We start from the raw sequence: 25,303 nt of genomic DNA on the forward strand, positions 1-25,303 counted from the left end.
ATCAACCAAAATTTCTGAAAAGATTTCCGAAAAATGAAACAAATAGGTCACGAAAATTATAGTACAGAACCTTGTCGATAAACCGAATATTTCCATTCATTAAGTTGCTCGAAACCTTAAGACATTATAATCAACTGTTTATCGAATTAAGAAAGGTATGGGTTTAAAATTTAATAGTTCCGACCTGGGTTCCATTCCAAGTAAGCAGGTTGTTTTCGTGGCTTTCCCAATGTGTAAGGCGTACATGGGCCAGTTTACCTTAGAAAGCTATCCACAAAGGCATTCCTTCCCTGAGGCAGATAGCCCTAATGTATTTCGCTATAATCAACTAAAACAAGCCAAACCTAATCTGTGGTGACTTTAAGTATTTATTATCATTCAGCTTTCGCGAGTCTGTCCCTATAGGCCAGTGGTTCTTAACCGGGGGTGCGGGAATGTATTTTTGGGGGTGCGGGAGAAGCCCCTACCTGATCATAAAAATTATTAAATATCATTTATTAAATTTCTTATAATAAAATATTTGAAATCTGCAATAGTGTCCCTAATATTGAAGCTCATAAAATTGGTAGCACCTAGTTCACTTATCGGCAAAAGACTCAGGAAAGAGCCGGTGCCGATGGGCGTATACACTATGCTACGAAAAGGCATGAAACGCTACAAACGAACTCGAACAGGCTGCTAGGTAACGGAGAAAAGAAAAAAAATTTTGTGGGAATACAAGTGGAGAATGCTATCTCAGCTTGCGCATGCGCTAAGTTCAATATGTGCTACTCCAATGGAAACTAAGGATTCGCAGATTTGTATCTGCATCTACTGCGCCTGTGTTAGGTTGAGTCAAGTTGAGTCAACTATTATGTCTGCGACATGTGTATTGTGTATTCTGACTTGTACAGAAACCTCTGGAGACTAATACATTCTTAATTGCCCGCTTAAGCCGAATAGGATTCAGTGATATTACAAACGTAAGAACATTATATATACTATATTATATTACATTATTTCTAAATAATTGAATAGATTATAGTAAACCCCCACTATGTCAAAAAAAAAAAAAAAAAAAAAAAAAAAAAAAAAAAAACGACAATGGGACGATAAGTATGCCGGTTATGGATTTACCTACACAACCGAAAAAGATGGCACGTAACGACTGCAATGAATCTTGTGTTCCAAGATATTTTCAAACAGCAATCTCTAACCATCAAAGTTATTAGAGCATTTCGACAATCTGCATGGTGGCGAAAAAGCGCATAGCATGGACAGCTTGAAGTCAAAGAAGGCTCGGTTTGATAGCAGTGGAACTATCCTAGAATTGTGCGAGCCAGCAATTCAAAAGCCTTTATTAGAAGCGACATATCAAGTGGCATATTTATGTGCAAAAAAAAAAAGAAACCTCACACGATCGCTGAAGAGTTGATTAAACCTTCTGCTTTAATTATTGCTAAAACAGTTTTAGATTAGAAGCACATAAAAAAATCCAACAGATTCCGTTATCGAATGATATTATACGATCGCGAATACAAGATCTCAGTGAAGATATTTTAATGCAAGTAATTGAAGACATAAAAATCAGTCCACTAAAAATAAGCATGCAACTGTATGAGTCATCTGATGTTGATAATTGTAGCCAACTTTTGGTATTTGTCGGGTATGTGAAGGAAAAAGAGGTGATAGAAGAATTTCTATTTTGTGAGCCACTGGAGGTGAATACGAGAGGAATTGATGTTTTCAATCGCATCAAAGATTTTTTTACTAAATATCAATTACCAATGAATGTGATTAGTTCAATATGCACTGATGGAGCCCGAGCAATGTTTGGCAAAAATTCAGGATTTTTTTCACACATGCACATGAAAAGAGAATTACCGGAAGTTATAATAACGCATTGCATGTTGCATCGTCATGCATTGTGTCGAAAGTATTGCCAGAAAGTTTAAAACAACATCTAACTACAGCAGTAAATGTAGTAAAATACATCCGAGGGCCAGCGCTTAATCATCGCATTTTTCGTGCATTTTGCGAAGAAATCGGTGCTGATCATACCGTGCTCCTATATCACACCGAAATACGATGGTTATCTAAGAGTGGCATGCTTAACAGAGTTTTTGAATTGCGTGAGGAAATTATTCAATTACTGACTAGTCAAAACTGTTATTTAGTAAAAGATTTTGAGAGTAATGATGCAATGCTGAGGCTGGCCTACTTAGCAGACATATTTAGCCATTTAAATGAATTGAATCTATCAATGCAAGGATTTGGTATAAATATAATAATATCTAATGAAAAATTATCTTCATTTATCGCAAAATTAGAAATTTGGATACGTCGAGTAGAAAAGGAAAATTTTGCAAACTTTCCCCTGCTTGATTCTGTTATTGCGAAAAATGAAAAGAATACAATTATACCCGACATTGTAATACATTTGAGACGATTGAGCGAATCATTCAATGGATATTTTTCTACCGGAAGTGTTACCAAAACTCAGAGGTGGATACTGGAACCATTTCTATTTGACTTAAATTTGATGGATGATAGTGATCTGAAAAAAAAAGATCAACTTATTGAAATGCGAGCAAGTGGACATGTTCAACTGGAATTCGAACAATTAGAATTGCAACAATTCTGGTGTTCACAGTTACAACGTTATCCAGAGTTGGCGAAAGGAGCACTGCAGTTACTCTTACCCTTTGCTACCACCTACTTGTGCGAAACGGGATTTTCATCGCTTTTGCATATAAAAACTAAAGCGTGAAATCTCTTAAATGCAAGTGATGACTTACGCTTATGTCTTTCAAAAAAGGAACCTCGCTTCACCAGTATAATAATGAACAAACAACAACAGACTAATCATTAATAAAAATAATATTGTTTTGTATTTATATAAAATGTACAATGTTTTTCAATAAACAATAAGTTTCGCAAAAAATGTATTTTTCTAGACTAAAAAAATTAAAACACATTTTTCAATGTGGTGCGGAGATATATTTTCAGATTCAATGGGGTGCGACTCGCTATAAAGGTTAAGAAACACTGCTATAGGCTAAGAGATAAATCCCCCATAAATATAATAAAATTTTCAAGAAAAGTATATCACATACGAAGACGACATTAGTGTACCTAAATTAGTCCGTTTTCTGGAAACTAAGTAATTCCATATATTTTAATCAACACATTAAGAACGGTTTGTTTCTCCTTTAATCACGTAATACATCAAAATCAATATATTCAGTTTTGATCACATGTAGTTGCATATATGAAAGAATGTTGTCAACTATTTGAATAACCCGGAAATTGATTTTGTATGTAAATCGAATAATGACTCTAACTTAGAGTTATTGAAAATCTTTAGAACATTATTAAAAAAGTACTTCACTGAAAAAAATATAAGAGCCTAAGGATTTGACTCATTTCATGAGAATTTACACTCATGTCCATAAATTAAGGATAATTCGGAGTCACGCGGAAATCGAACTCTAAAATAAATATATCACCTGTAAAATCACTACACACATCTTCAACAATCATACGCAAATTTCAGGAAGTACCCAGATGACACTGATCGTACGTCACAATGACGAGACTGTAAGAGAGTGATATATAAGGAATACAGGCATAGAAGTAAAATTGTTCGCAGGTGCTTTATAAGCATTTCAGTGCAATAACCGAGTAGTTATGACACAAAGGACGCATTTGGATGATTTTTTACGTGGTAGAATTATCGGCCATCTGGAATGTGGGCGTACCCAACTGGAAGTATCAGACGAACTTGGAATTGTCCAGAGTGTCATCTCCAGGCTTTGGCAACGATTCCAAGATGATGGTAATGTGAGTAGACGTTACAGCACAGGTCGCCCCAGAGTTACAACGCCGAATGAGGACCGGTATTTGGCAGTTACTACCAAAAAAACAGGCGGAGCACAGCCTCAGACCTGTCTCGTCAGCTCTCTTCAGCCACTAGTACGACAATTTCAAGGCAGACCGTGCACAGACTCTTAGGGCAGATTGGTCTATATGCTCGTAGACCTGTCAGATGCGTTCCACTTACTGAAACTCACTGTCGCCTGCGGTTAGCCTAGAGTAGAGAGCATGCATTGTGGACCATGCAACAGTGGGCTTGTGTGATGTTTTCCGACTAGTCTAGTATTAGCTTGCAGTCTGATTCTCGCCGGACTTTCATATGGAGAGCTCCAGGTACCCGTTACCACCAAGAAAACATCATTGAACGACACCGTTACGGTGGTGCAGGAGTGCTCGTTTGGGGTGGAATTATTCTGGGTTCCAGAACTGACCTGCATGTTCAAATTGGAACACTGACAAGCCAAATCTATCAGGACGTCATTCTGGAACAACATGTACGTTCGTTTCGGGGCGCCATGGGCGCACAATTTGTGTTTATGGATGACAACGCCTCACCGTGCAAACATTGTAAGCGAATGCCTTCAATTGGAGGATATCACCCGTATGGACTGGCCAGCATTCTCACCGGACTTGAATCCAGTAGAGCGCGTGTGGGACATGCTTGGCCGACGAGTTGCAGCCCGTCAACCTCCTCCTACATGTCTACCGGAACTTCGGAGAGCATTGCTTTTTGAGTGGGGTAATATCCTCCAAGATCAGATCGATAATTTGATACTCGGCATGCCTAGGCGTTGTACGGAATGTATTGCATCGTCTGGGAGACCTACAATGTATTAACAATCATACCAACCATGTAATATAGGTTTTTTGTAAATAGGTTTTTTTTTTTTTTTAATTTGCTCCAGGGAGAAAAAATCGCTAATTTTTTTATAATATCAAACATATAGCATCTTTTTTTGCCCTTTACCTTTTGTTTAATAAATAAGCTTTACAAATAAGTCAAATTTGTTTTGCTTCGAACTCTTCCTTTGCCTGATTTTGCATTATCCTTAATTTATGGACATGAGTGTACTTTCGACTGTTAAAGTCAGTTGCTAAAGAAAGAATACAAGCGATGTATGGGAACAACTGCAATATATCTTTCTGAAGGCAAGCCAAAAATTAATTTGCGAAACAATTTAAATGCACACATTGTAAAAAAACTAATTAAATGAAATTCTAATGTACACTCTGCAAGGGGAAAAAAAATTATCTCTCGGTTCTACTGGGCCGATTAACAGAATTTAGCTTCCGTTTGTACATATTAGAAAGCGGTACTAAGGATATATATTAGATTTATATGTATCATTGTTCTAACATGCAACTTAAGTCGCGCGTTCAAGACATTAAAAAAGCAAGTTGAATTCTGAGACAAAATCGGACTTTTTCTGAAATGACATACTTATATTTTCCATATTTCGATTCCACTACTGAAATTATGTGAAAGTCCCAGTTTTGTAAAAATTGCTCGAGTAGTTTTTAAAAAATTAGAACTGAAAATTTTAGCTTCTCAGTATTATAATTGAATTTGGTATATATTTATAAACGTCTCCTTTTTTTATTAAACGTACTTGATTCCTTCTTTGACAATTCGAAATTTAAGTTCACTTCAAATAAAATTCACATGTATTTTCTGATTTGCCTTTAAAATTTATATTTTTCAGTAATTTTTATAAATTTTTCTAAAACATTTTTAAATTATAACCTGTAAAAATTTCACCATCACCTTAGTAGATGTATTTCTAGGCATACATTGAAAAAATTAGTTTTGCGCATACATGAAAAAAATTAGTTTTGCATTGAAAATTTCCAAAGGTATATTTAAATTTATATTTGGCGTGTTTTGAAATTTGGCATAATTTTAAAATTATTTGAAAGAATGAAAAATGAACTTTTTCCCCCAGTTCATGTGCAATGAAGAAAATGAAAGAAAAATGGGTTTCCATAAATTAAGAATTTTGCCTAGTGAATTATTCTTGGCATAAACTAAAAAAAAATCCGCGAAGATTAATTTTTAAATTTCTCACCAAATTTTACAAAATTTAATATTTGGACATAATTTGAGTCGTAGAATCGAAATATGAAAATAAGATCGATATGTCATATCAGAAAAAGTCTGATTTTTGTGTCAGAACACTTGTGTTAGAACAATGCTATATATAAGTCTAATACATATCTGAAGTCGCGCTTTCAAGACATTAAAAACGCAAATTGAATTTCGTCCATCGGCTCAGTAGAACGGGAGATATAGAACTTTTGAATGGGGAGGCAAGGTGTGCGTTTTAATGTTACATGAATTGTTACGGTAACTTTTAAAAAATCTCAAAATTATGTCATTCTTTTTCAGGACACTCTTTAATTTTTATATGTGTGATCATTCAAAGTTTACTGCTACTGTTACTTAAAAACCTCACAAAGTGCTATTTTTAAATTGAGTTTGAAACACAAAGTTAAAAAGCAATAAAGGAAGTACCACAGACGTTTTTCTACGCTATTCTATTGCATCGCTATTACGTAAAAGGAGTATGTAAATTAAAACATGAAGGATAAAAGACTTCGATTTTTTGCATTACTTCGCACTAAAGCAAATTAGATTTTCAGTGTAATATCTTTCTGATGTACCTTAAGTAAGGACTCTTTTGCCATTTCATTTACACTCTATTTACTATGTTAAGAACATCATCCACATCAAGATTTAAGAGTTTTAATTACGCACGTTTTATTTAGCAAATTGTAATTGCGAGTTCTTAATAATAATGGGTCTGTTTTTTAAATTTGTCTTCTTGGATTTGCTTTTCATTAAACACAGACTTAAAATTTACTTTTAATTAGAATATTTTTATTATAAAATAAAAATTCTACATTCTTACATCACTTTCATTTGATGTTTCCAAGAGATTCGGAAGGGTCAAGAGATGCGAGAAAATTTTAGAATTCAAAATCATGACGAAAATTTAGAATTTGTTTCATCTCTAACCGAAACTTTTGCATCAGCTAACCGCAGGAAAATACTTTTTCATTATTTTCAGGTTAAGATCTAAATACGACTATGATCTAATTTGTATTACGGATTTAGAAGCTTTACTTTTTCATCAGGAATAATAAATTAGTCTTCCGTTAGATTTATTTATTTTTAACGCACAGTTCCTTTTTTTTTATGATTGAATGTTCTATTGTTACCTGTTTCAACTACAGGCATTGACTTGAAACAATGCATGTCTATAAATTATGCGTTGTATCCTTCTGAACAAGCAACTTTGTTGTCCTAAAAGTTCTGTAATTCAGATGAAGCCAACGCAAATCGGTACTTGTAGCATTGTCAATTAGAAAAATAAATTAGCTTTGGTGACAATCATTTATTCTTTGCCAAACAGAAGAATCCACCCTTTGGCTATATGCCATCTCCATTTTTCTGCTTTGAAGAACGGAAAATCCGTTTTCGAAAATCACCTGCACACATTTGTGTATTTTTTCTCAAACATACGGTAAACATGAACTTAGAATTTTTTTGATAATGAGCGTTTTCCTCACAGAAAAGTGTATGTTAATGGCAAATGTACAGGATCGAAATATAACGTACAGTGTTATAATGTAAACTTCAGTAACTTATCCTAAAGTAGCACAATGGCCTTTAAAAATGTATGTATAAAGCAATGACAGCATTATAAAATAATGTTTTGTTAGGTGTTTTCAAGTTTATAACAAAATGCTTTTATATTTCTTAAAGCTCTTAAAATTTACTTAATTATGGTTCGTTTATTCACATAAAAGAATCCTCCGGTTTCGAAATTTTGCTTTGAGAAATTTCAACTTTGGCGAAAGACCTAAATTTGTATACTTTTCGGTTACCGAAAGAAATTTGAAGACGATTTTTTTACATTTGTACGGTACAGGAGCCATCTGCCACATAACAGGGCCCGACTTTGACTCCGAATATCAGAAAAGACATGGATGTTTCTAAATATATAACGTTTTTGAAGCACAGGGGCACTTTAAATATCTTCGAAGCTAAATTATACTCCAAGGGTTGGTCGTAGTAGTATTAGTAGCAGGGGAAAGATGTAGTAGTCCTTTGCGGAGTGGGAGTTCCAGTCAGAAGAGGTCTCACAGTTTAAATATCTCGAAAAGACGATCGACGACTATCTGTCATGGCTGCCTCATCTCAAGCAAGTCAATCATTTCCTCGAGCATCATGTAACGGGTAATATCTTCTACATCGAGTGCATCCTCGGAGATTCTATGCATATGTTACCGCAATATATTAGAAACGATTATAGCAAATGGGGCTTTTATTTGGAGAACAAATCTAAATGCTATTTCATCACGGGCCTGCTCGTAATGCAGTTCTTCCTGTTCAAGACATATCGCGCATATCGCATGACATTGTACGACATGAACTTGCAAGTACTATTGCCCTTCCGCTAGTGAACTTGGTAGCAAAAAGAAAGGTTACAAAGGCCAAAATGCCCCGTTTATTAAAGGCAGTCACCCTGTGGAATCAAGTATATATCCATATTGACTACGAACAAAGGTTCATCTCAAAGCCTTTGCTCACAGTTGTGCAGAAATAAGAAGGATGAACCCTGTTGCTCCTTATTAATTCAACACAAGCAAATACATAAGGCTGATACCTTTAGAGAACGGCTCAGAGAGTAATTTTACTGATGCTCTCAAGACGGATAGAAGCACAACCGGTACGTTTGGTCGCGTATTTCATACAAGAATAGAAGGGTAAATTGAGTTCGTTCAACTCGGTCTTCCAGGAAAAGCTTAAGCAGTCACTGAACATGCCATCTTGCTGGTTTCTGTCTAATCCGACTCGTCTCCAGCTTAGCAACAATAGCTGGAACTGCTACAGCAGTTCATTTATTCGACAGGTCTAAAACCTGCTATTAGCAATTCTAGAGCAGGTATGCCCATTTCTATCTCGTAGTCTTCGTTCTCTGCCATATAGGTATCAGGGCATAAAGGCTGACTTTATAATCAAACAGGTTGTCAATGCCCACAATGACAGTATACAGAGTGTTACAGTGCCACTTCCTATTTCTAGGCTAAAGTATTACAATAAAGCGCAAGCTGTTAGAAATATACAGTAGTACGGGACAGTAGCGATACAAGGAGAACCTTTTGTCTGATCTCAGAAATTAGCACAGGCGTAAAAGTCACTAACTTAACTCAGTTTCTAACTGATGACGGACTATTCACTAGTTATTTGTGCAAATTTAAAGACATGAGAGTGACTTCCGTGGTGCGGAGAAGCAGAGGTTTATGATCATTATGTGTTTGAATGCTTGTTGACTGGCCAGATGGATTATCAAATTATGCAAAAGATAGGTAAAAGCAAAGACATAATGGAACATTGTTACCTCTTGTTCTGAGCTGTATTCAGTTATTAATTTTAATTCACTCCGATTTTATGAGAGTCCACTGTGTTTTCACACTCAGAATTAATTATTCATATAATTTATATCAGCAGTTATCAACCTTTTGACTAACGCATACCATCTAAACAAAAACTGAAAACTTGAGTACCAAAACTACGTTTTACAATAATTATTTTTCAATTTCTCAACATAAAAATTAAAAAAACATATTTTGCCATTTGCACAACCTATTGACTATCTTATCAAATATGCACACAAAAAATATTAGAATAAAAATTGGTTACCATTTCAATTATCAAAATTTAAGTTATAACACTTTAATTCTAAAATTTAGTGTGAAATTTGGACCTGTTTAAGAGAGATAAATTTCTTTATGTCTGGTCTTATTTCACTTAGTTTTAACCGTAAATTAGGATACACTTTTAATTTTGTTCTTTATTTATTTTTCAAATATAACATGAAAGGAAATCCTTGTTCACACAAATGCACAAATAGGTTGCGCAAAAAGCAATACAAATCAAATAGGTTTATTTGAAATGCCTTTAAATTCTTTTTTTTTTTTTCTGTTCAGCCGAAAGAAGTAGGTTATTTTTTAAATGTTCTGTTACAGTTCGATTACAGGAAATTTCTATCAATTGTTCTTTTTCTTCATGAGATAAAATTTCAAGAAGAGTTGAACAAAACGGATTCTTAATCTAATTTTCTTTTTCATAATCCTCTGGAAAATAAATGTTGAAATTATTTATCAATGAAAAACAATGATTTTTAATGTTGGATGCTAATTCTTTTTCTCTTTTCAAATTATTTTCATTAGAAAACTTTCTAAAGTAGTAAAAGCTTTAAATATTACTATTATGCATTTCTTTGATTATTAGATCAAGTTTTTTATCATTGCATTTATTTTATCTCTAATGGTAAACAAATTTTAACACTTTGTCCTTGTAATCCTAAATTTAATTCATTTAACTTCAATAACTTCAAAATATCGGCTAAATATGTTAAATGCGCCAACCATAATTCACTCAAATTTTGAATCACAGAGAAAAATTTGAATTTCTGATCAAGTTCAAAATGACAATTTGAAACTTTGTCTCTTGATAACCACCCTGCTTCGGAATATAATAACAGCGTTTCAAATTCATTGCCCAACACTTCTATAAATTCGCAAATATTCTTGAATTTAAAGCTTGGCTTTTAATAAAATTAATAATTTTCACACCTTGATTCAAAATGATTTTCAGATTTTCGGGGATTGTTTTGGATACTAAAGTTTCACGATGAATGGATTAGTGAGTAAATTTAGTTTCAGGTGCGACTTTATTTGAGAAGTAGCACCGGAATTTTTTCCTGTTTAAGCCCAAACTCCATCACTGCATACGCCAATGCACTTATTCTAAGAAATATCCTTCTCTGGGATAAAATTGCCAATTACTTTGAAAATTTCATTTTCAGTTGATGTTCTATCATGAAGATATTCAATAAATAAATACTCTTAGGCAATTCATTTATCTTCTTCGAAACGTATGTAAACTAATAATTGAACAAAGTTCGTTATATCAGTACTTTCATCCAACTTCCAATGCGAAATACTCACTATGTTTTATTTTTTGAATAAGTGTCTCTTTTATAGAACTTGCCATGTCATGAATTCGTCGACTTATTTTATCATCTAATAACATATTATTATCAAGTTCATTAGCCGTTTTTTCGTTGAATGATGTTAAAACGATGTCTTTAGTTGCTGCTAATATAAGGTGTTCTCCAATAGTGTGTGCCTGTTCAGTTTTGCCAATTCTTAGGCTTACTAAGTAACTAGCTTCCAAAGCTTTTTCACTTTGAAGAAACAAAACCTTTCATTACTTAGTATTTTTGAACTCCGATAATTTCCTCTTAAAATATTCTTCAAATTTATTCTTTAAAGTGGGATGCTTAGATTCAAGATGTTTTTTAAGAAACGATGGCTTCATACTTTGATCCAATAATAGTTCAACGCAAACAACACATTGAGGTTAAGGGTCCATTTCATCTGCATTCCCAGTAAACCCAAAAATAATTAACTTTCATTATATTTTCTATAAACAATTTTTCTTTTATTTTTAATATTCTTAATGCTAGTAGATTGTCCTGGATCCATCACTTTTGAATCATCACGTTCAGGCTTAGTCAATCCTAGCCATTTTTCCATTTGGGGGATCTAAGTTCGTTTTATTATTTTTCATACATATTTATTTAAATGCACAATATATTACGAGTTCTTCAAAAACAAATGGTGATATTCTCAAACGCGTAAAAAAGTAATGAATATAAAGACAAAGAATAAAAGACAAAATACCTGCTGTTAGGGACAGCAAATCCATGTAAAAAAAAATATTCTAATTGAAAATTGAGCAATATGAGCCCTGAAATGTGGCGACATAAAGTGTAGACATGCTAACAAATCAATCAACTCTAAAAGGATTAATGAGATACTATTATCTTTTCATAGGAACATATTTTTATTTCTAATTAAATACAACATCCATTTCTATTACTCCTTTTAAAAACAATATGACAAATTTTGTTACGTCTATGGCTAAAAGAATATTTGTGAAGATAAAAACGGATTATTTAGTCGATGAGGGGTTACTGACCTTGAACAAAGCTTAGATCGCATAAATTTACGAGTGTTAGGAAAAAATCTTAAGCAGGATGTTGGGATATTTAATTTTTGAATTTAATAATTAAAAATACTTTGTTTGCGTACCACATGTTTCTCTCTTGTGTACCACCAGTGGTACGTATAACACCGGTTGAGAATCGCTGATCTGCGTCTATACATGTACATTGCATTTAATATATTTGCTCACTAGTATACAGTATTTCATTTTGATTTCTTACTTGTACCAGTTATTATGATAAAAAAAACATTTATTTTTATTTACTTTTATTTTATCCAAGTTTTTGACCATGCTTTTATTATAATTATGTTTTTCTCTTTGTTGTCTTTCTCCTATTCCTTTTATTGTATGCATGTTTCAGTATGATGGCATTCTCTGTGTCACTTGTGTAACTGCATACTACACAAACAAGTCTAGCATGACTGTAGTTACTATTTACTCCAGTATCACTATGTATAATACAGCTTCTGTATAGATATTATCATAATTATTATTATTTCCTTCGAGTACTGTATATTTATTTGGCACTGGCCACATTATTCAAAGTAAGTTTTTATTGCACATTTTATTTTGCATACATTGTACACATTTTGTTACTTTTCAGGTTGTTTTCGACTTTTAGCACAGTACTGTCTTGACATATGCACATATACTTATTGTGTAATATATTAATAATAGTAGTTGATCAGCTGCTTGGGCAGCTTTAAAACCTGTCTGAGCTATCATCTTGGCGTTTGGCCGAGGTCTGGAAGTTAAGAGATTTCACTGCTGGTCGTATGTTGGCAGTACTTCCAGACGCTAGTAAACTGCCTAGCCAGCAGGATTAATGGGCAGTTTTTTTTTTTTTTTTTTTTTTTTTTTTTTTTTTTTAAATGTCACCTATAAGGTGCCGAAGACCTAGCCATCGAAAGAGGATCTAACCCTTAGCTTTTGGCCATGATAAAATTTGTTGACCTAATTTGGTTGAAGATCGTATCAAGATTACAACAGCCTAATATAATATAACAGTAACAACAGCAAATATAATGCAAAGTTTTAACGGGCAGTTTTTACAAGATGATTTAATTGCTTTCAAAGAATTCTAAAATAGAAAGAACATATCTGTCTTCGCAAACCAAACACACTATCTTTCTTCAGAATAAATATTTGTTAACCGCTTTGGAGCAGACAGACAAAGAAATTACAGACACAGTGATTTGATAGCTACATATGATGATAAGGAAACAGAATGATCTTCATTCTCTTTATCTTAGATAGTAAACCACCTATCTTCCACTTCTAAATCGCTGACGATTCAACATGTGCAGGGTATCTCAAAATCTATGTAAAAAAGAGGTAGCGAACAAAGCTGTAAGCAATTTTCACATAGAAAAGCTTGACTGCTATCCCCAGGAGGTAGGACAAATAATAGACATAGTAATAATACGAAACAGAAAACAATGCTAAGGTGTTTTATTAGGCGAAACTTAGCAATATCACTGCTGGTAGATACAGATTACGATTTTACTTGTTCACAGAGGTTTTGCTGCAAATACACGAATATTTCATGCTGTTACGCGTTTAGGTACTTTACCCGATCTATTCTTACATGGGCCGCTCCATTGCAACCAGCTGATCCATACATGAAATGTATGTCTTCAAACTCAGGGTGCGTAAAATAATGCATGGTTTTCATGCGACGTTGCAAGGTTAAATGATGAAGTTAGGACATGAAACGGATAGGTGGAGTGTTAAATCCTAACGTCTTTTGTTAATATGATTCATACAGATGTTCTTTACTTATGGAGTCTCTCAAATAGTATTAGTTTTTTTTTTTCGGAGCTGAAAAACTTTAAAATCAATTATATTCTCTTCGGAATTTCAACCACGAATCTCTCATTGCTAACTAATTGAATGTGCGATGCACTTACACTAGAAAGCAGGTAAGGGCGATGTGATAATTCTTTACATTCTCCCCAATAAAAGGGAAACTTGAGAGAGGTACGAGATCCATGTGAACAAATCCTGATAGTAAAGAATACATTACATTTTCGTTTGCGCGCCATTGTAAATCTTATCGGGTTATATATATTCGAGAAATGTGAAACATGAACTATGCTCTTGCATAGTTCAGACCGCAGATCTGTCACTGCAAATTGGATATGCTAACTACTTACACCACGGGAGTAGAGACTACGCACGAGACAATGGGATCTTGTATATTCGGTTTCTTTTCAATTTCGAAAATTTAAATTGTATCGTGCAAATGCTGTTGCTAATGTATGGTCTACGTATTCATCATGTAACTAATTTTTCTTGTTATTTTAGTTTTGAAACAGGACCCTGTTAAGTCTGCATACGACTCTAGAAGAACTAGCGTTCTTTTAAGTTAGTTTAGTTTATACTTAGTTTCAACTTTCTTCTCTTCATAAAGATATAAATATGATTATAATAAAGTATACGGTAATTTGGAGGCTTTCTGAAATATTGGAAGCTTGTGGACTTAGGAGCCACAAGGACTTAAACACTCGTCTTAAGAGACGTTTGATACGATTATATAAGTTTCTTTGAAAATCTAGAAACGCTCCAAGACTTTATCCTATGTAAATTTAGGATAACTGCCTTTCGCGTTCTGTCATTTCAACTTATGGAAAGCTTCACATGAACATTAAAGAAACTAAAGTGAGGAAAACATATTTGTCATTTAAATTTAGAAAATATTTAAAATACATACTAATGTTAAGTTCTGGCGAATTTTCTATAAAAATATAGTGTCTTTTCGTATTAAAATTTATATAAAACACACTCTAAGGAAAAGTCTTAACTCCTAGACGCTTTTTCGGCTGTTGGAACTTGGTTAGACAGATGTTGGTAAAAGTTTGAGAAGAAATACAACAAATATAAAGATGTAAAAAGTAAAATCATCCACTTTCCAGTCCGCTTCCTTTGGTGTCCATAATTTCACTTTCGGGACTGAATAATTACTATTCCTGTATTGTACATCTGTTTAAGTAACTGTTAGAGAATCTTTTAAGATATCTGATCAGGAAAGAATTTCTTTCATTTAGAAGCAAGTTTCTAAGGATTTACCGCCCTTTCTCACACGTGCTTTTGTGTACAAATGATTAGCAAGTCACGCGTGCAATGATTAGATGTGGTAATTTTTACCTATCAGTGGAAGTTCTTGGGCTCGAATTCCGTCGAAGGCATAGTTGCTTGCTCACATTCCACGCTTCAGTAACGGTAATAATAGCTACTGTCTGTCTACGAGAAGAATAGTTCCCGCCACAGTGTCTAGCGGGTGGCGGTCGTTATAGCAACGGGGTTAGTATATTTCAAATAGGGGAGAACCAAGGGTTGCTTTATTGTTATTTTGTTTTTGGCGACTGTTGGCTGAGGGGAAAAGAGTTTATCATTCGTCTTCAAGAAACCCCTAAGGAAAATGAGTCAAGGTTGGTTTCTACGGCAACAGACAGCTGCAGACTAACTGGTGAGAGTTTTTATGATAGACAGACTGTACAGTGACACCTGAGAATGTAGTGATTGTTAAGGTCCCAATCACATTATGTGTCGGCTACGTGGGACTTGACATCGAAAGGGACAATTCTCAGAACCCGCACAATTCCAGGAAACACACGTAGGTAGGTTACCATTCTCACTTACTACAAAGACTTGAACGCCAAACAGTAATCGATTATCGCTCAAATCAGGATCACGTGATCCTTCAGAATCAGAACTTTCGTCTGATTGGTTGTCTCTACCCGGGACCCGAGACATTTTCGGTGAAGTTTGAAAAAATCCCGCGTAGCCGCAACATTGCTTCCGTACCTAGGCGGGACTTCGCTTCAGGCGGGTCTCTTTTTTCTAGGAATCCTCCCATTTGAACCAGTGCTACCAGAATCTCATTTCTCAGAAGAAAAGTCCCGTCTAGCAGGGACTGTATCCCTATGTGATAACCTCTTAACTCGTCACTTTCTAGATTTGATCGGCTGTATATCGTACATCTCTATAGTCGTCTGTCAGGGGTGGCCCAAGAGCGATGCGTAGTGCCGGGAGAAAATTATGCCGCGTGCGCATGACGTCATGTGAGTGACAGTCGTTAGTTCTTGGCGTTTGTTTACATTCGTTACATCAACAGTTTCAATTGATTTATGTTATTGATTTGCTATTATACCTGGTCAGAAATTGCAAATTGCGCTGTATCGTTATGACAGAATTTAGAAGGAAAACTAGAAGTCAAGGTATCACATACCATCGTTTTCCAAGTGATCCAGAACTTCGTAAGTTATGGATTGTTCGCTGCAAAAAAGCAGATAATTCCAAAATCGAAAACGCAAGAATAGGTGCCCTTCATTTTACAGCTGATGACTACATACGGTATCTAAATGCGCTTGATTCAACTTCTAAAAGGGTGCTGAAAGCCAATGCTGTTCCCACTTTACATCTTACATCATCATCGTGCGAAAATAACTCACGAATGCATTATATAAGTTGTACTTCAGAAAACTGAAGTTAATCAGGAAAGAAATATTTCTGACAAGAATGATTCATCCAAACTTAGGCTAAAAAGAGATAGAGCAAGCAGCTGTTAGTCTCGCGAAACAAGGAAACGATCATTGGAAAATTTAGCTTCTCTTTCCCCCAAAAAGAAAAGGCTATAAGCTGATAAGAGACTGTGCAGCTCAGTTTACACCCAGTGACACATCTGATTTAGTTGAAGTGACACATTTGAGTTAGTCGTTAGAACCAGATAAAATATCTGCTTATTTTTTAATGAATTTATGTAGTTTTCATACATAAATTCTGTGATCGTAATTCTGTGTAAACTGTGATCGAATGGATACATTAGTATATATAATTGTACATTTATAGGTCATTTTACTAATATTTTACATTTAAATTAAAAAAATTTCTCATCTTAAATCACTTCTTATCTCAGAGTCATGTGTCGACAAACTTATTTCTAATTTATTATTTATTTATAAACTTATTTCTAAATTATTATTATAATTTAATTAACCGATCTCTCAATCAAAATTGAAAGTAAAATCAAAAATTGCAAAATTTGAAATTAAATGAAAAATGAAATCCCGGTCACATTTCATACGAGAGTAAAATTTCTTATGATTTTTTTTTTAACGAGTATAAAACTTTCCCAGATATGAGTATAGGAACCGGGAGACCAAATTTAAAGTTAGATTTCGTCATTTGTCCATTAAAATATGACGTTGCGAAAACATGAATATTTTCGTCTTTTAAACCATTACCATAATTGGAAGTAAGTCTAGTCTAACGACCGCGGAAACAAGGGCCGGGTAAAGACTTTTAATCCGGTGATAGTTCATATATATATATATATCTTTGATTCTACCAACTGCAATAAAAAGGAGAAGTGCACAACTAGAAGTTATAGCAGTCCCATATACAATATTTCCACGTTCTACGTGTAATCGTGTTTAAGTTGCATCACATTATATACGTCAGGGAAAAAATTCCATTTTGCAATCCGTTTTGAAATAAGGGGTCCTTTATTCTATTCGTACGTACAGATATCACGCAAAAAAAATAGTCAAAATGGATTTTTCAAAATTTCCGTTGAAATGTGAAAATTGAAATTTTTCGCTCTTGCAATACTTCTTTTCTTCGTACAAGGAATTAAAAAGAATATTGAAGTCTAGTTTATAATTGTAAATATCTAACAATTAATTTAACAAAATCAACAACGTAATAAAATTTTAATAAATATTTATTTGCCTTCCTTCCAAACATTATTTAATCTTTTTTATTCATGTAAAAATTGTCGCAAAAATTTGAATTAAATCAAAAGCTACTTAATTAAGTTACTACTAAGGTTAATTAAAAAAAATCTGTAATGCATGCTGCTTTCTTTCGATTTAAAAACTGAATTAATGTCTAAAATGTCATTAAGTAATCAAAAATTAATTGTTTTGAATTTAATTATTTCCAAGTCTGTGTGGTTTCTCTTATCTTCTATTTAAAAAGAAGAAAAAAAATCCGTTTAAACCAATTACTTTAAAACCTCACTTCTGCATGAATTAAAATAATTGAGTTATTTCATAAAATTGAAGACTCATTAAATTACAGAAGAGTCCCAATTTATATGAATAACAACAGAGGAGATGTCTACAATTAAAATAATTACGATTAATCCGACAGCATGGTTAATCCACTGTCCCGGTCAATCCGACAGCTGTCAAATAAAACACTGGAAATAAGAATAACCCATATTAAAATTAACAGAAAGTTGACAAGTTATCTGCATTTTAAAGCAGCTTAATCTGAAATGGAAATTTATTTAATTGTGTAAATTAAATCAGCATTCAAAACAGGGAGAACTTGCATCAAAACAAATAAAACTCTTGTGTTTCAATAGCAGTCAACACGAAATAGAAGCTGTAGATTTAATAATTTTCGCGATTCAGCAATTTATTTTTAACGATTAGTTAAACAATACCAGCCGCTTCTTCGGCCAACCACAGTTAAAGTAATTATTAAATAGAATATATATACGATGATTTTAATGAGATTAGTTAATGTAATTTCATTGGTTCCAGCAACTGCAATTTCATGAAAATACTTTATGATTTTAATAGTAAGTCAAAAGAATTGCTTTCTTGATTGTTCTTATTTAAACACTCCTTCTATTCTAACGATTCTACCGGAGTTCTCAATCTGTTTACACCATTCGACTCTTTCACCTTTGTTAGAAGATCATTTCCCCCTTCTTTCCAAAATTCGAAAATAAATATGTAGATTTTTGCTAGACTTAGATGATTTTTTAACATATATTATAAACTAAACAACAAAAAGTGTAGAAAATTTTAATAAATAAAACACGAATAAAAATTTTTTATATTCATAAACTAAAACTAAATATTTAACAGCTGAATAAAAGGCTGACCGCTTTCCCCTCCCGAAACTATGAAATTCCCCCAGAATTCACCAGAAAAAAGAATGAATTCACCTTTCCCCCTCCCCCCCCCCGGTGGAGAATCCTTGCTTTAGATGCAATAAAGAGCTGAAGCGAACAGTGCAATTCACTGTATAATTTCTTTATTATGACAACTACTTTTAATTATGTTCAGAAAAGGCTGGAACGGGGGAAAAAGTCCTTTAAAGTATTTTAATTTTTAGTTCATAAAAGCATCACAAGTATGTTTAACAATTAAATAAACTGAATTTGAATCAGCTTATTACTTTCCTTCAGACCTTCTGAGCTATATTTGTATTATCTTTGGTATGCTTATATATTTTCCATTGTATAATGGCAGCATCGATATAAGCTCAAATATAACTTGTTTAATTTTATTAGTCCAAAGGGGCAATTTGCCCTGAAGGACTATTAATTTCGTTTTGGCATTTTGCGTTAAAAACTGTAAACGGCGAATCCCTTTTCTAATTGTTGCAACCAAATTTTATCGCCCAGTATCATATTTAAAGAAATTAGATAATGAAGAATTTGCATGAATGTATGTATGTTTTTCGCATTGTGATAAAGCAACGGTACCTAGAGCCATCAAAATATGAATAACGTAATCTTCAATAGAATATGGGCATGTGGAAGCCCTAATTTGAATTTGAATTTGTTTTGTTATCAATTTCATATTTTTAACACTTCAACGAATTTTAGATTATAAAACTAAACGATTTCAAAGCGAGCAATGGCAACACTGTAGGGGAAAAAAATTATCTCCAGCACGCGAAACTCTGTATCGGAAATTCTAAAGATATGCTCATTTTAAAATTATTTTGCGATACTGCTGTTGATCTGAATTTTATGGTTTGAGTACGTGGAACATAATATTTAATAAATAAAGATAACACACAAAACGTTATAAAAAACGCCCCATTGGACGTAATTTAAAATCTGAAACCTTTCAGTTTTTTTTTTTTTTTTTTTGGGGGGGGGGGTTGCTGTTGTTGTTGTTGTTTTTAGTGAAGAATATGGTGAAAAAGTAGTCTTTCTAACAATCATCATATATTTTAGTTCTGTAGTAAAATTTCTTTTTTCTTTTTACCTACGAAAATGAAATTTAGCGAGTCTTTCTCAAGAAGCATTGAAAAATAAATATCAAGAAATGGCCATAAAGCGATATTATCATAAGATATAACATAGACTGGAAGACTAAACATAATGAAAAGTAAAGATTTTCCGTAGGAATTATTAGCACGAGTTTAGCTGGCAAAATAATTAAATGCTTTGCTAGTTAAATCAATATAATTAATATATATATATATATATATATATATATAATCAGTATTTTATTTCCGGGAGTAGGCTAAACATTGTTTTTACATAGCCTAGTTTATTGATTAAATTTGAAAGATACTGATTTTACACTTTGGCGAATGGCAACATATTAGCGCATGGAAAATAAAAATATTTCATTTCCAGCAGTGGCAACTTATCGCTTTTAAACTGCTGATCTTGTTAATCAAAAATTCATTAAATTCACACTAAATATGAAATAAATAGAAAAAGGACTACTTCAGAATTTGGTGCTTTAGGTGCCACCATTTTTTTGTAATGACAGAAGCAAGCATATGTGCATAGAGATTCTTCATTGTTTAATAATAGATATTTAAGTACTCAAGATTATGTACAATTGATTTTCCTGCAGAAAGTTTGCTTTATTGCGATAGTTTGCGATAGCAGTTTACATCATTCCTGAATTGAGAAAAGAAAAACTGTAACCTACTTTTAGAGAAAGCCCGGTTAATCCGCATGCTGGTTTTATCCGGCCCTGGTTAATCAAGACTTGACTGTTTCAATATCATCTTCGTTAATATTCCTAAATGGGAATTTTGGCCGGTAAATGATTAAAATCGATAATACTTGCCTTGCGAAGTTCTTGTTCTATCTCCATAGCTCTAAGTGAAATGCATGCTATCTCCCCGTTTTGCATTTCTCTTAGAAGGGGATTTATGTTTTCGAGAGTCAGACACTTTTTCGCCATGTTCTTCTCGCACCTTCTTCCACCTACATTTGGCCATGAATGAAAACCGCTGCACTGAGAACTTACCGTCGCGTGACGTAATAGGAATAACTTAAAGATTCGTCTTCCTGTCGCCAAAAGTGATGTTTGCCAACAGTTAAATTTTTTACAGTTATATTTTTTGGAGGGTTCAACAGATGTATGCGCCAATCAAATAGCTAAATAAAAGAGACTTTTGTTATGCGGTGTAACGAAAAGCGGTTTGTTAGCGATCTGTTCCTTGGAGTTAAAAGTCCTTAGAAAGATGTTTACACACAGTGTGTCTATAAAGCTTTGTGATTAACATTTTTAATTAATTCCTGCCAAACTATAAATAACAACTTTTAGTCTTCATCTAAACTCGCTTCTTCTAACATATTGTCTACTTATGGATAGAATTTCTTATGCAGTTATTCTTTTACTTTGGCCTAGTGAAGATCTGCTGTCACGGATCTGAAAGTTGAGCAGAGAATAGTTATAGAATTTTTTTGTAAATATTGTTACGAAATGTACATGCGCGGTAAGATTGTTTCCCCGCAAAGCAGTTTTAGGGTTGCAATAAAATAGCAAGGAAGGAAAGGGTTGTCACATTTGGCGAGAAATCGCCAATTGGCGACACAATTGGTGATATGCCGTGGACGGATGGAGAATCTTCTGGAACGAATTCGTACCGGTTTAGCCCAGAATATTCTCGAACACAAGCCGAAAGCTATACAAACCCTGTTGGTCCGTAGTCAGAGTGTGCCTCGTCGAGAGGGCAAGTGAGTGAGTGCCTTGTAGAGTGCGAGTTAGTTGTCTCATCTAGTTAGTCCGTGTGGAGTCGATCGAGTTGACAGCCGAGCGAGTGCCGAGTGGGTCGTCGAGTGCACCGAAAGAGTCTCGTGGTGTATCGCGGTTAGTGCATCGTCGAGAGAGCGTGTTCAGCTCCGGGAACGACTGAACCGAAGAGACGGGAGCTGTGCTCTGTGTGTCGTCGAGTGCATCGCGAGTTGTAGTGTGGAGAGTCTCGAGAGTACGTGGAGTTCCGAGAACGAACGAGCAGAGTCGGGAGCTGTACTCTGGTGCTTTGCAGTGAAGCTGTCTCCACCGTGATAATGTGATAACCTGAAGGCTGTGTCGATGATTGTGTCAGCGTGTTTATAGTAGTTCTTCGACGACTGTAACGTGATTTTGGAGCTGTCCTGATTAATATTGGCTAAATAAAGTGTGTTTCGATACTTCATCAAGTAGTGTCGTCATTATTCACTCCAAATCCATACGAACCCCTTACGAACGTGAAGGAAGAAAATAACGTAACAACTGGTGTCAGGAAAGAAAAACGTAACAATATATTGATCTTGATTTTTTCAAACAAATTGCGACTGGAGATGAGTCATGGTGCTTTGTTTATGTACCTGAGACATATGGAGAACCATCTGTTATGCTTTGAAATTGTTTACCATTCTGCCTCGAGAAATCTCGAGTAAAGGCCTTATTCGCGACTTTTTTTTTTTTTTTTAGCCCAAAAGAACGTTAGCCCCAAAGGGCTATTAGTCTCAAAGCGGCATTTTGCATCGTTTCACTTTCCGCGTTGTTTCATTTTTCAAACTATTCCCACCAAATAGTATCGCTATGTATTATATTTTAAAAAAACTCAATAATTAAGAGTTTGCATGAATCCATGAATGTTTCTCGCATTGTTAAAAAACAACGGTACCTACAGCCATCAAATTTTGAATAACGTAGTCCTCCAGCCGAACATGAGCACTTGGAAGTCCGAATTTTGAATTTTAAATTTGTTTTATTAGTTTCAAATTTTGTAAGACTTGGGGAATTTTTTATTAACAAACTCAACGATTGCAAAGCGAGCAATGGCAACACTGTACGGATAAAAGACATTTTAATCTCCAGGGCGCGAGACTGTGTATCGGAAATTCTAAAGATATACTGTTTTGAAATATTTTGAGGTACTGCTGTTGAACTGAATTTTATGTGGTTTAGGTGAGAAGATAAATAAATATCCATACGAAAAGATTTGATAAGATTAATGAGATTTAATAAATAAAGGTAACACACAAAACGTTAAAAAACGCAATTTTGAGCGTAATGTAAAATATGAAAGCTTTCAGATTTTTTTCTTTTAAATGGATCACTCACAAATAATTTTATTCCTGAGGAACAGGAAATGAATTTTGTGTCTTAAAGAGATGCAAAATAAGAGATAATCAAAAATAATTCAGCGCGTTAGGCCAAAAAATTATCAGTCTCTTATTTCTCCTGAACGATAATGCGCAGTAACACAATTCAATTCGCATCAAGTAGTTTGTATTTAAAAAAAAAGTATTACATTCATAAACTACTCCGTTGCTCACCAGATGTGATGTCTACAGATTACTTTCTCTTCCCTGAAGTGAGCCCACCAGCGGCCGAGCGGTAAAGTCGCTGAACACTGGTAGTTCGGTCCGAGGTTCGAATCCCGCGAACGGGCTGGCTGCATGGGTGTTTTCGTGGTTTTCCCCATGTGTAACGTGTATACGAGCCAGTTTCCCTTAGAAAGTCCTCCACGAAAGGCATCCCTCTCCTTAGGCAGATAGCTCTAGTGTGCTTTGCCGTAATTAAATACACACACCTCTTCCCTGAAGTAAAGTGTGCCCTCGAAGGTCGTTATTTTAAAAGTATTAAAAAGAATTGAACAAAAGATCGTAATCAGAAAACCCAACAATATGCCAAAAGATGAGTTCTACGGAGTAATGCAGCTGTATTAAGCAGCTGTATCAAGCAGCTGTGTTAAGAGCAAACAACGGTTAAAGGCACTTCTAGCTTTGCATGGACTTGTTAAGAACTGCATATTGAAGATTAAGACGTGAGAATGCCATTTTGTTTTACTTCGATTTTGTAGGTATTTACTCCTAAAATTTCGTAGACGTATTCTGTGCAGGTTGTTTGGAAATTATAATGTCTCCTTTCTAAAATATTAATTCTAAATATAGTATACCTATATCAGAGCTCTACGATTCAAGAAGTCTTACTTCGTATGTAGTCGTCGTGGAGTAAAATACCTGCTGCTATCTAATGCGCTTGTAAAAAAAAATAAAATTTTAGTATTTTGTGCATAAAATTTGCAGGAAAATGCTTAAAAATATTTTCAAAGGTATGCGTCAAATTTAATACTGAGTGCTGTTTCTCAGAGACGGAACCAGCAAAATTTTAGTTGCAATGATTTCTTAAATTTTTCTCCAAAATGTTTAATTATATCGGTAAGAACCATGGAGAAAAAAGGGACCTGAGTCATTTTAGATATTGTTACGAAATGTCCAGACGCGGTAAAATAACTTCCCCGCAAAGCAGGTTTGCTGTTGCCAGAAATTGCAAGGGAGGGCAGGGTTGCCATATTTGGCGCAAAATCGCCCATTTGGCGAAAAAATTGGCGATTTGCTATAGACGGATGGAGAGCCTTCTGGAATGAATTCTTATTGTTTTAGCTCAGAATGTCCTCGAACGCAAGCCAAAAGCTCTATAAACCCTGCTGGTACGCGGAGAATCAGTGCCTAGTCGAATCAGTTAAGGGTGTCTCGTAGACTAGTGCCGAGTTGGTCGTCGAGTGCATCGAGAGAGTCTCTTAGTGCATTGCGAGTTGTAGCGTGGAGAGTCTCAAGAGTACGTAGAATTCCGAGAATGACGAGCAGAGTCGGGAGCTGTACCCTGGTACTTTGCCATGAAGCTGTTTTCACCGTTATAGCCTGATAGCGTGATGGCTGTGTCGCTGATTGTTTCAGTGTGTTTATAGTAGTTCTTCGACGACTGTAAACGTGACTTTGGAGCTGTTCTGAGTAATACTGGCTAATAAATTGTGTTTCGATACTTCATCAAGGGCTGTTTTCGTTATTCACTCTAAATCCACGAAGCTGTACGTAAGAAAAGCATAACAATATTTGTTCGTGAATAACTTCTATACCATTCCTTCTTGAATATACAGTCTGCACCGCACGTTATTAAGCGTCACAATTTGTAACTATCGAAGGGTAGTGATTATTATTTTATTAGAATTTTTTTGCCTCCCTTCACGAAGTGAAAAAGGTATTGCAATCTCGAAAAATTTCGGTTGTCACATTTTAATGCAAATATCCATTTTTTCGTGACGTTTGCACGTATGTACATATATATATGTGTATGTGTCCCGCTTAACTCAAAAACGATTAGCTGTAGAACGTTGAAATTTTGTATATCGGACTGCAAGACATTTAGTTGTACGCCTCTCTTCAGTACCAAAAGTATGTATACCATATATATATACGTAGGTTGAGGCTAAAGTCGTGCCAACTATTCTTTTTCTTGAAGATACCAGTCCGGTTGGAAAATGTGACATATGCAGACGAAAGAACATGGTCTTAACTACATGTGTTAGACCATGTTA

General features: G+C 34.4%; 1 protein-coding gene across 6 annotated transcripts in view; it reads right to left on the bottom strand.

Annotated features, from left to right (window-relative positions):
• The window catches only part of LOC118182824 (alanine aminotransferase 2-like), a 122,494-nt gene extending 101,556 nt beyond the window's left edge, over window positions 1-20,938 (bottom strand). For 2 of the 6 annotated variants that reach the window (XM_085813292.1, XM_085813294.1), the window contains exon 1: window positions 20,776-20,936. In XM_085813292.1, the coding sequence (XP_085669418.1) occupies window positions 20,776-20,892 (117 nt within the window). In that variant the 5' untranslated portion in view covers window positions 20,893-20,936. Of the gene's footprint in view, window positions 1-20,775 lie in introns of all 6 variants that reach the window. The other 4 variants (XM_085813296.1, XM_085813291.1, XM_085813295.1 and 1 more) reach the window with 3 other exon arrangements.
• Between the last annotated feature and the right edge of the window lie 4,365 nt (window positions 20,939-25,303).

The sequence above is a fragment of the Stegodyphus dumicola genome, chromosome 3 (genome assembly GCF_044657685.1).
Source record: "Stegodyphus dumicola isolate Sdum_Otavi_A_Nest chromosome 3, ASM4465768v1".
Taxonomy (NCBI): domain Eukaryota; kingdom Metazoa; phylum Arthropoda; class Arachnida; order Araneae; family Eresidae; genus Stegodyphus; species Stegodyphus dumicola.